This window comes from Salvelinus sp. IW2-2015, linkage group LG1 (genome assembly GCF_002910315.2).
Source record: "Salvelinus sp. IW2-2015 linkage group LG1, ASM291031v2, whole genome shotgun sequence".
Lineage (NCBI taxonomy): Eukaryota > Metazoa > Chordata > Actinopteri > Salmoniformes > Salmonidae > Salvelinus > Salvelinus sp. IW2-2015.
The window spans coordinates 6199845-6212580 of NC_036838.1; the positions used below are offsets into that span (position 1 = coordinate 6199845).

At 40.9% G+C, this 12736-nt stretch overlaps 1 protein-coding gene and 1 long non-coding RNA gene across 2 annotated transcripts; both read left to right on the plus strand.

Annotated features, from left to right (window-relative positions):
- Window positions 1-2031: 2031 nt before the first annotated feature.
- Window positions 2032-5490, plus strand: LOC111954614 (zinc finger protein 8-like). Its single transcript, XM_023974518.3, has 2 exons — window positions 2032-2323; window positions 4154-5490. Exons 1-2 carry the CDS (start codon window positions 2158-2160, stop codon window positions 5095-5097), a joined length of 1110 nt encoding a protein of 369 aa, XP_023830286.1. The 5' UTR covers window positions 2032-2157; the 3' UTR covers window positions 5098-5490.
- Window positions 5491-9501: 4011 nt separating this feature from the next.
- Window positions 9502-11626, plus strand: LOC139025565 (uncharacterized). Its single transcript, XR_011477252.1, has 3 exons — window positions 9502-9791; window positions 10479-10613; window positions 11128-11626. It is a non-coding gene; the product is annotated as an uncharacterized lncRNA (long non-coding RNA).
- The last annotated feature ends 1110 nt before the right edge of the window (window positions 11627-12736 follow it).

Below are 12736 nucleotides of genomic sequence, written 5' to 3' on the forward strand. Positions count from 1 at the left end.
CAGCCCGGTGGAAACTCACGTTGTCCCAGATGACAACATACCTGGGCTGCTCTGGTCCACCCCTCTGCTCTGGTCCACCCCTCTGCTCTGGTCCACCCCTCTGCTCTGGTCCACCCCTCTGCTCTGGTCCACCCCTCTGCTCGGCTGGAATGAGGATGCCGTGTAGTGTGTCCAGGAATGTAATGAGAAGGGCAGTGTGGTTGGGACCAAGGTTGGCATGGTGATGGAGGATGCCTCGTTGGCTAACGGCTGTGCACATGGTGATATTCCCTCCAAGCTGTCCAGGGACATTCACAATGGCACGGGGGCCAATAATGTTCCGTCCCCGTCTTTTGGCTAGGTTGTAGCCAGCGTCATCAATGTAAATATAAATGTGCTGAATTGCAGCGGCATCCAGCTCCAAGACTCTGAAACAGACAAGACAATATGTGACATAGACCTAGTAGACCTAGAACAGTCAATATGGTGAGGCACAATACACCGGATTACAGTACTGTAATGTGTCTATACGGTGCTGGTATGATAGTAAATTCACAGTATAGTATTTACTTGCACATATTCATAACCCTCTCTGAGTTTCGCTCAAATGGYGCCCTGTAGACCTGTTTCATCCGGATTCGGTTGCGCTGTAATACACGGTCCAGTGTAGACAAGCCCACCTGGTGAATGTTATTGAATATTGTGTTGTCTGCAATTATGTGGTTCTGGATTTCTCATAGTCTAATGGTATTGTTTGCCACCACCATGTTCACAATAGCAGTCTCCTGTTCTGGTGTCTTCCACCACGGCCTGGCCATCTCTCAGTTCTGCAGAAGATCCCCAAATATGACATGATTGGTTACAGTAAGCTAAAATGATCTATTTTCTTTCCATATGAAATGACATTACTGTAACATTGGCCAACAATCACTGAGTAACATAGGCCTACTGATATGTCGGACTGCAGTATACATACATAAAGAGCATAGTGTAGATGGTAGGTAACTTACCGGTTCTCATTTCTGAATGTACGGATGATAGATACAACCGTGTAGCGGCTCAGGTTGGGCTGAACTCTCTGCCCAGCCTCCCTCATACTCAATCCATGGTTGAGCACATGGTCAACCAATGTGGCGCTGATCTCATCTGAGACAACTGTCCTTCCTCGTCCTCCTCTTCCTCTCACTCCTTCACCTCTAGCTCTTGTTTCACCATTGACTTCCATTTTCCTCCAAAACAGGAGAGCTCATCTGTGGCCTTTTATAGCGCTAAAGCTCTGATTTCTAAGCGAACAATTCAGCAACTAGTGTTTACACCTGTGAGGAGTGGGTGTTGCCAATTGGTGTATAGAGCTTGGCATTGTGATTGCCGTTGCTTTCCAAAGGGAACAAAAGAGATTTTCATTTTGAATGTTGTGCCTAATGTAGAGAACTGTGTGTAGTGTTTTGCAAAAAGTGTGATAGAGAATTGAAAACTGAGTGTAAAGAACGAATTGTGCTTGCAATTTTGCAGACATGGTTTAGGGATTTGGTACATGAGTTTCAGGTTTCTGTGATTGCGTTTCAAGTTCCAATTTTAGTGTGTTAACACTTGGGAAAAACTGTAATGCTGCTCATTCATGATTTTGTTAGAATTTATTTGAAAGCAGTGATATGCACTTCACTCCTGATAAGTGCACTTTGAATAAGTGCAAACTCTGTTTTAAGTGCATTACAGTGAGTTTCAATAACATTCTTTATAATTGCTCATGATAACTGCATTCTCTGGTTCATTGCACGCGCTATCACATCAGTCCCTCCCAAGCCGATACAGTTGCCAGACTGTAACTGTGTTACAATGTGTTGTTTTTCAGTTCAGTTCATGCAAGAAATGATCATAGATGACCATATTAGTTATTATAACTGTTTCCACATTTGTAATTTAATCTTTTTCCATTATTACTGGTCTGAACCACAGACTGTTTGGAAACTCTGTCTGTGCACCTTCTAGTAAACATCCATCCACATGGGGATGCTGTGATCTGTTTACGGGCTCACCGCCGACTGATAGAAACAGAAGAAGACAATACGGAAGTAAAACTGGGAGAGGGTTTGTTTTGTTTGTGTACAAAACCATACCACATATTAAAGGGGTTAGTTATCAGTGTATTTGCCATACTAGTTGAATACTCACCTGGAAATGTCTACATTACAGATGTTGCGCGTGTTCTTAAATGAACGTTTAACGGCGGCTGCTGTGGAGATTTTTGGGGCAGTTGAGAAAACGGTAGTCGAGTACCAGGAAGAGAATGATCGGCTACGGAGACTACTGCGGATAACACCGGACATAAAACTATGTAGAAAAGGTTCGTAGGTAAATCTATAAATATCTAGCTACAATAATGTTTTATGAACAGCTAAATTGTTTAGGCTAACAGGGATCACCATTTAATAATTTTTAAATAGTTCAATGTAACGTTTATCGTGCATGATGAAAAAGTTTGTCACGAAAAGCTTATTATAGCATATAGCTCGGTATGCGTACACCGGCATGTCTAAAAGTTGGTTATATACAGTACCAGTCAAAAGTTTGGACACACCTACTCATTCATGGGTTTTTCATTATTTTTACTATTTTCTACATTGTAGAATAATAGTGAAGACATCAAAACTAAGAAATAACACATGGAATCATTTAGTAACCAAAAAAAGTGTTAAACAAATCTAAATATATTTTAGATTCTTCAAAGTAGCCACTCTTAGCCTTGATGACAGCGTTGCACACTCTTGGCATTCTCTCAACCAGCTTCACGAGGAATGCTTTTCCAACAGTCTTGAAGGAGTTCCCACATATGCTGAGCACTTGTTGGCTGCTTTTCCTTCACTCTGCGGTCCAACTCATCCCAAACCATCTCAATTGGGTTGAGATTGCATGATTGTGGAGGCCAGGTCATCTAATGCAGCACTCCAACACTCTCCTTCTTGGTCAAATAGCCCTTACACAGCCTGGGGGTGTGTTTTGTGTCGTTGTCCTGTTGAAAAACAAATGATAGTCCCACTAAGCGCAAACCAGATAGGATGGTGTATCACTGCAGAATGTTGTGGTAGCCATATGGGTTAAATGTGCATTGAATTCTAAATAAATCACTGACAGTGTCACCAGCAAAGCACCATCACACCCCCTCCTCCATGCTTCACGGTGGGAACCAGACATGCCGAGATAATCGGTTCACCTACTCTGCGTCTCACAAAGACATGGCGGTTGGAACCAAAAATACAAMATTTGGACTCATCAGACCAAAGGACAGTTTCCAATGGTCTAAAGTCCATTACTCGTGTTTCTTGGCCCAAGCAAGTCTTCTTATTATTGGTGTTCTTTAGTAGTGGTTTCTTTGCAGCAATTCGACCATGAAGGCCTGATTCACAGTCTCCTCTGAACAATTGATGTTGTGTCTGTTACTTGAACTCTGAAGCATTTGGGCTGCAATCTGAGGTGCAATTAGCTCTAATGAACTTATCCTCTGCAGCAGAGGTAACTCTGGGTCTTCCTTTCCYGTGGCAGTCCTCATTAGAGCCAGTTTCATCATAGCGCTTGAGGGTTTTTGCGACTGCACTTGAAGAAACTTTCAAAGTTCCTTGAAATTTTCCAGATTGACTGATCTTCATGTCTTAAATTAATGATGGACTGTCATTTCTCTTTGCTTATTTGACCTGTTCTTGCCATAATTTGGACTTAGTTTTTTACCAAATAGGGCTATCTTCTGTATACCACCCTTACCATGTCACAACACAACTGATTGGCTGAAACGCATTAAGAAGGAAAGAAATTCCACAAATGTAACAGGCACACCTGTTAATTGAAATGCATTCCAAGTGACTACCTCATGAAGCTGGTTGTGAGAATGCCAAGAGTGTGCAAAGTGTTCAAGGCAAACAGCGGCTATTTGAAGAATCTCAAATATAAAATATATTTGGATTTATTTAACACTTTTTTTGGATACTACATGATTCCATATGTGTTATTTTATAGTTTTGATGTCTTCACTATTATTCTACAATGTAGAAAAAAGTCAAAATAAAGAAAAACCCTTGAATGACTAGGTGTGTCCAAACTTTTGACTGGTACTGTATATCTTATAGAGATGAAGTGTTTTTAATTATATGGTAACCTCTGCTCCTCTTCGCCTTCCCTCCAGAGTCCCTTCGCTTATCTGTCTCTGAAGACGAGGTTCCACCTGAGCAGCAGGAGTGGAGAACCAGTCTGCAGCAGGAGGACCTAGAACCCACACAGATTAAACAGGAACAGGAGGAACTCTGGACCTGTCAGGAGGAAGAGCAGCTTCAAGGGCAGGAGGCTGATATCATAGCTTTAAAATTCCCTCTTTGTGTGAAAAGTAAATGTGATCAGGAAAACCCACTTCAGTCCTTGACTCTTCCCCAAACCCAGACGGTGGAGAACAGAGACAGTAACTCTAAACCAGTGGATCTCCCACATTTTGTCACTGTTACCCACCTGAAGAGTCTTGACATTCCCTGTGACCCTCCAGATAATCAAAACAATGTCTACAGCCACAGCTCAGCTGTAAGCAGTGACCCAGTAGGACTTAGGCTGCTGTCACCATTCCATCCCAGCCCACCATTGAATCCCAACCTATCAATGGGGGAACACTGTTTCAAACCCAGCACCACGTCTAGAAAAACTCTCCGCTGCTGTGACTGTGGTGAAACGTTTGCTCTGAAAGCTGACCTGCAGGGGCATGTGACTCTCGCTAAGAAGAGACCCAGCGAATGCCGCCTCTGCCAAAAACGCTACAACTCCACCTGTAAATTGAAGGCCCATGTCAGACTCTGTCACGTGGAGAGACCCTGCACCTGCCCCTTTTGTGGAAAGACCTTCAAACTCAAAGGACATCTTTCCAGGCACATGAGGATTCACACAGGAGAGAAACCATTTACCTGTGGTGACTGTGGGAAAAGCTTCATTCAGAAGGGGGACCTAAGGAGGCATGTACTGACTCACACCGGAGAGAAACCATTTAGCTGTGGTGACTGTGGGAAAAGCTTCAATCGGAAAGGGAACCTGAACTTGCACATACTGACTCACACAGTAACAAATGTCCAGAAAGAAAGAAACAAATGAAGAAAACCGAATGAAAACACAAAGAGGAAATGAATTAGGACAAAGACATCTTGTTAGAAGATGGACAACACTTTGGAAAAGCAAAGCAACTCTGGATCATTCATTCTCTGGGTTTCAGAYAAATAGATGTCGTGAATTTACCTTTGGAAAACGTTCTATGAACAATAAAGTTTGATTTGATCGAACAGTACAGAGTAGTTCAACTCACAGGTCTGCTGTTTAGTCTCTTGATGTTTTCATGTCATTATAAACCGGAATTCCTGCTAGTTTGTTTTGGAATGTCTCCAGAATAGTCTGACCGATGCTATTGATACATAAAAATGAATACTTCCAGAAATTGTGTCCTTGCAAATGTCCAATATTATTTTTGATAAATTTTGTAATAATTCTCTTCATTTATGTTATTGATTTAATCTTGTGTATGTGTGTATGTTTTTGTGCATGTGTGTAGATATATATATATATATATATATGGTAGGCAACTACAAACAGATCTATGGTCAGGGGAGAGTAAGCTGATCCTAGACCTGTATGTCTAAGGGTAATGTCTGGACCTTTATGGCCCAGGAGTGTGGACATACCCTACTTTCTTGTCTATTCCCGTCGAATCACTACATCACCAAACATAGCACACGTCTGCAGCACTACCTGGAGATACTGTCCTCAGACATTGAAAATCATGGGCTCGATCCAATCGCATCACGGAAGATTCACAGTAAAGAAAAATTGAAATTGTAAAGGTAATTTCCGACGGAGCCGACATGCACGCTAACCGGGAATGCGGGAACATTGACTTTAAATGTAAAAAGTAGCGCTGATCTCCAGTGATACGGATTGAGTCAAGACCATCATTTCATAGGCCTATAGGTATACCAAGATTTTGATGACTTGTGGTGATAAGCTAAACCAAGATGCATTTCTAAGGTAAGATTTAGTAGGACCTGCTACTCAACAGTAAAAGTTTTGATGATGCATGTGCTAGATCTCTAGTGCTGCTCATGTCAGAATTGCACTCTTGGGACAGCAATTGTATAGACTACCAGCACCACCTGTCTACATCAGTGTTTGTCAATCTGGGATAGTAGGCTACCCCTCATACCTTGACTACACAGAGGGTACAAAACACAGAGGGAAGACTCATAAAACATAGGGGTAATGATTGGTTGCACATGAGGGCATAGCTGCGGGAAGTGGGGTGCAGCAACCCCTGAAAATATTAGAAAAATACTAGACCTGTATTAGCGGACCAATATATCTGTTTGTAGCAAGGGCTCCAAAACAATTTCTGCCCCCCCCCCCCAACAACTGGATAAGCCCAGCACTTAGTAATTGATTTAGATTGAATAGCCTATCCAGAGAACCCTATTAACAAACAAATGAACATAAAAAATGTTTAACCACATTTAAAATACCCAAATGCGGGACACAGTGATGATTCTGTGGGACAGTGTAGCCTGGGTTACTTATTATTATGTAATCAGTTACAAGTTACCTGTCCAAAATTGTAATCAGTAACGTAACTTTTGGATTACCCAAACTCAGTGATGTAATCTGATTACATTCAGTTACTTTTAGATTACTTTCCCCTTAAGAGGTATTAGAAAAATACAAAAATGTATGTTACCAATTGAATGACATCTATTGCAGGATAAATCTATGTTAAAGTTTACATAGCTGGCCATATATATGGATGTTACATTTTATTTTATGGGTTGGTTATGTAGGCTTCTTCTAACCCATCACTTTCTACTACATATAATAATACGATTAAATTATATCTGTACGTTAAAAACCAAAGTATCAGAATTCCAGTCATTCCAATAAATGTTATATCCCTTGATCTTCAAGAATAGGACTTGGAAATATGGAAGGATAGATTAGACAAATTGTTTTACCTGAGCATGACCCCAAATCGAAGGACTTATTAGCCAGCCCTTCTCTGTTGTTTATGATTTTGTTGTCATGGGGGACTGATTGTTGCYCATTGAWTCGAGTTGAAAAACAAATGCTACGCTCATGGAATGGCATGCTTTGCAAATAGAGATCTGTATATAATGACGAGATGCTCATGTTTCCGCCCTAACAATGGGTGTCGCTGTCCCAAAGGCGGGAAGGCAAGCGAGAGAGAAATCGCTTCGCCTATTCCTCTATGCTGCAAAAAGACAGGCTGGAATGACTGACTGAAACACGGGACAAATCATCCTTTTTTGGAAATGACTGGTGTTTGAATTTGTTGATAAAATTCTGGACATGATTGTTTGGCTGCACGACGTGGATACAAAGGGCCAAAATGCAGGGCTGTCCCACACAATCCAGGACATGCGCATAGCCACGGGCAGTAGGGGGGCTGAGGGTGCTGAAGGACCCCCGCCTCATATGGGGTTCTTGGAAGAACCTTTGAGAGACATTTTCAGTGCCAAGAACCCTAAGGTTCTTCGAATAACTTTGAGGATCTTAGAAGAACCCTTGTTGAACCCCTCATTTTTAGAGTGTTGCATGATCTAAATTGTTATTGTTTTTTGATGATAACATCTATCTTTTCATATTTGTGCAAATCTTTCTAAAAACAGAAAATGGACACAATTCAATGGATATGGATCAACAAAGGTATGTCAATTGGTATTGGAATTTTATGCAGATCCCATTTACCATCTTCCTTCCTTACCTCGTCGACAAATATACCATAGCCCTCTACATTATGGACAAGGTATATGAATGGAAGCCATTAACAAAACCCTTTTTTTCATTCACATTCACCACTAAAACAGGTATGAATACTGTCGTGTGCATGTTTTGTTCATCATCTGTATAATTACTCTTTTTCACCCTCCCTACACCTTTGATGAATATAACAGGAAACCTGTTTGAGCACCATGCACTGTAAAATCATTCTGGCTATGGATACGGAGGACATCAACACATTAACATCAACAGGCCAGAGGATATACCCATTGGACTTGGGGTTCTGCTGGGAGTTTACCTCATATTTCGATTTTTTTTATTCTGCTTTGCCACTGAAATCACAATAAACACTGAGAACATAAAAATTGTGTTATTGTTGTCATTGTTAAGCGTATTATTATTAATAAGAATAAGAATAACGGGAAGGGGGCGAGTAGTTCAAAAATGTACCCCAAACGATTCTTCAAAAGGTTATTAGAGGTCCATTTAAAAAGGATTCTTCAAAGAACTTATAGGGGTTCCCCCACCGTTTCAATTTGAAGAACCCCTTCAAAGGATACTGCCGAAACCTTTTCCTTTTAGAATGTAGCGGACCGATATAGCCATATCTAGCGGGGGCAAAACAAATGAGCCTGCACCTTCCCAATACCTAATTCTATTATGGGATGGGATGGGTAGTAGCTATATTGGTAGATTATATGTGTTGATGGAGACATTACYTTAAGCATTCAGGTGTAGCCWTATAGTTTGTGGGTGTATAAGAATCTATCCTAAACCACAATGTGAAGTAATGGCAATTGTTAAGAGTAAAAAGATWGATTATTTAGCCTCTACTGTTAATGCAAACCAAACACCTAAATGTGGTATAGCTGATTTTACAATATGACACGATAATGCAATAATGAAAAACCTCATCATTATGGCCTAAAATGTCACAATTTTRTWACATGGCTGGTTATAATGGTAAGTGTCTGGATGCCATGGTATTCATTGCTATGATATAGGCCTAAGTAACACAACTAGTCATGGTTGCGACTCAAGTATAGTGTGTCTTAAAAGTACGAGTAAACTTATACTGTCTCATAATCCAGCCTCAAGACTAGAGAGAAAGAGAGAGGAAGCTAGATTTGGTTGGAGGGCCCCCCCACCAAGCGGGCACAAATGTTTAGTGGCCTCCCCTCTTGACAGCAGAGAGAAAAATCTCACTTTTAAAGTTAATTTCCTGCAAGTCTACACMATTTGGGCATAGAGAAAAAGRTGCAGTTTGAAAGCAAATGTTCTGCAGTTCTACACATTTTGCCATGGGTTGGAGAGAAAATGTTGTTATTTTAAAAAATCATGCAATTCTATTTAGCCACGGGTACAGAGACATTTTTGCARGGCACCCCTATCATGTGACGGGCCATAGCCAATGCAACCCTGGCCATCTTAACCGAATCCCCTCATGGTAAACTGTGGGAGGCAACCCCTCAGTCTAAACCAGTGTTATTCAAACTTTTTCAGCAGCGACCCCATTTTTCCACAAGAATTTCTGGGGTACCCTTTTTTCCCCCAAATAAGTTCTTCGCGAGCTCACCCCACTCTAACATTTTTTTGTATTATCTTTCTCAAAAAAACTATAATCTGTATGACTATACTCTACCCCCCAAAAGGGGGCGTGTCACCAATTTAGAATTCCACAGATTTGGGCATTTCAGTTGACTGAAAATGGRCTTGCCCTCACTGATACAAATAGAAGACAAACTTGATTTTCTGGTTTGTTAATTTACCACCATTCTTTCCTCATTTACGAAGCTAGTGTGCTAGCTGAATATCCAACTCTCAGTTGACTAAACTACAACTAAACACGTCTAAACTGCAGTTGCTGCATGTGTTCTTAAATGAGCGTTTAACGGCGGCTGCTGTTGAGGTTTTCGGGGCAGTTGAGAAAACAGTAGTGTAGTATCAAGAGGAGAATGATCGGCTACGGAGACACCTGCGGATTACACCGGATATAAAACTAAGTAGAATAGGTTTGTACCTAAAATATAGAGATGGAAAGACGTCTAAACGTTGTATTTGTGCCATTATGGTGTCTGTGACAGCCTCAATGGTGCTGCTCACGCTATCTACATTTTCATGTAGTCAATTGGGCTTTTCTTTTGTGTTTGAAAAAAATCTGAAGCTAATATTGATGATTAACCGCCACCTGCAGTGTTGGAGTCCTGAACCAAATGATATGTCATTCATTTGTGGCCACTAGATTGCTTTGATATAGCTTAAAGCCATTAACAAACCATAGCACCCAATTTGAAGAAGACAATGCTCTGATCATTGGCAGATCCCTCCCAACCCATAGGAATCCCAACTACTTTAAAATGGTGGAAGCCAGAAATACTGAAGGAATTTAGATGATGCTTTGCCACGTTTTCACATAAAAAAATAAAAAGGTAAACGCTCTGGTCTGTGTAAGTGGGCTATCCCCCTCTCGCATTAGCATGCTTTCTCATGTGAGCTGTCCTAGACTGCTTCAGGTCRCTTTGAGAAATTGCACAGACCTCAAACAGTGACGTTTCTTCTAATCTACTAACTGAAAAGTTTGGGCTCATAATGCGCAGAACACATTTGGTTTGTCATAAAATTAGGCCAAAATGTACTACCATGACTGTGTGTGGGGGGAAATCTGTAATATACGGACAAATCCTTTGGCTCTCCCGTAGGCACCAATGCAGTAATGGCTGGCTCTGGTCTACTTAGCCCCCACCCCCCCTCCTTCAAGACTGTTGGAAAACGATTCCAGGTGAAGCTGGTTGAGAGAATGCCAAGAGTGTGCAAAGCTGTCATCAAGGCAAAGGGTAGCTACTTTGAAGAATCTAAAATATATTTAGATTTGTTTAACACTTTTGGTTACTACATGATTCCATATGTGTTATTTCATAGTTTTGATGTCTTCACTATTATTCTACAATGTAGAAAATAGTACAAATTAGTAGGTGTGTCCAAACCTTTGACTGGTACTGTATATACAGTTATATACAGTTCTACTCAATTAAGAAACAGTTTAGGCTAACAGTGATCATAATCTAAATAATTTTAAGAAGTTGTTTTACATTTTTTACCGTGAATGAATAAAAACCTTGCCTGTCACAAAAAACAGGAAGTGATTTGAATGTATAATTCATGATGGAAATTTTTTGAAAACAAATAGCTTTTTATGTTTAGTTTATTGATAAGTATTTGAAAATAGTTTTTAGATTCTAGTTCAACATTATTTTATTACAATTTCAGCTTACTTCTTCAATTCACTGCCTTCAGTTTTTATTGACACTGATGTTTAAAGACTGCACCTTCCCTCCAAACTCCCTGCAGCTCTCTCTCACTGTCTCTGAAAAAGAGGTTCCTGCTGAGCAGCAGCACTGTGAGCAGAAGTGGAGCCCCTGTCTGGGGCAGGAGGACCCAGAGCCCACACAGATTAAAGAGGAAGAGGAGGAAGTCAAGACCAGTCAGGAGGAAGAGCAGCTTCAAGGACTCTATATTCACTACTCCCTGTGTGAAAAGCGAATGTGATCAGGAGGTACTGTGACCTGTCTGAAGAATCTAGACACTTCCTGTGACCCTCCAGATAAACAAAACAATGCCTCCAGCCACAGCTCAGCTGTAAGCAGCGACCCAGTAGGACCCACCAACCCATCAATCGGGGAACACCGTTCCAAACCCAGCACCACGTCTCGAAAAAAAGGGTGGCTGCCCTGACTGTGGTGAAACGTTTGCTCTGAAAGCTGACCTGCAGGGGCATGTGACTCTCGCCAAGAAGAGATCCAGCGTCTGCAAAAAAAGCAACAACTCCACCTGTAAATAGAAGGCCCATGTCCAAATCCGTCACATGGAGAAACTCTGCACCTGCCCCTTTTGTGGCAAGACCTTCAAACTCAAAGGAAATATTTTCAGGCACATGATGATTCACACAGGAGAGAAACTATTTAGCTGTGGTGACTGTGGGAAAAGCTTTAATCGGAGGGGGCAGCTGAAGGTGCACATACGGACTCACACAGGAGAGAAACAACATGGCTGCTTAGTCTGTGGTAAAAGATTAGCTCATAAGGCTTATSTAGTGAAACATGTGGATAAGGTCCACAAAGGAAGAAAGATAGAAAACAGGATGAAAACTGAAAGAAAGTGAAATAGGASAAATATATTCTATCAACAGATGGGAATAAAAAAGCAGGATGAGGACAACAGTCTTAGTAAACCACCTCTGGACCATTCATGCTGTGCTCTTAAGATAAATGGATGTGTGATGAATTTACTTTTACAGAATATTCTTTGTAAATAAAGTTTCATTTTATTTGAAGGGTGAGGTAATGATCAAACAGTAGTATGCGGTATTATGTGAATCTCACCGGTCTGCTGTTGAAAGTCTGTTGATGTTTTCACATTATTACCAACAGGAATATCTGGTCGTTTGTTTTTTGAATGTCTCTCAGGGTGATGAGAGAATGGTCTGGCTGATGTTATTGATACATTAAAAATGTTTACACTTTCCAGAAAATATCTCCTTCCATCTGTCTTTTTGTCATAAATTTTGACCTAATGCTGCTCATTCAGGATATTGTTTGAGTCTTTATGGAAGTAATGATTTAAAGTCGATTCCTGATGAGTGAAAACTCTGTTTTAAGTGCACAACAGTGTTTGTCCAGTCCCATTTCAGTGACATTCTTTGTAATTGCTTCCGATAAGCGCATTCTCTTTTTAAATGCATGTTTTCACATCAGTCCCAAGCCGTTGCAGTTGTCAAGAGTCGCCTGTGTTAAAATGTAGTGTCTTTCAATTCAGTTCATGCAAAAAAGGATCATCCTATTACTAATTAAAACTGTTTCCCCCCTCTATTTCTGGAGCTTGAAGTAAAACTCCATCCACATGGAGGTGCTGTGTATCACTGAAGCGTTACTAGCATGCTAGCAGATACCCATAGACTTGC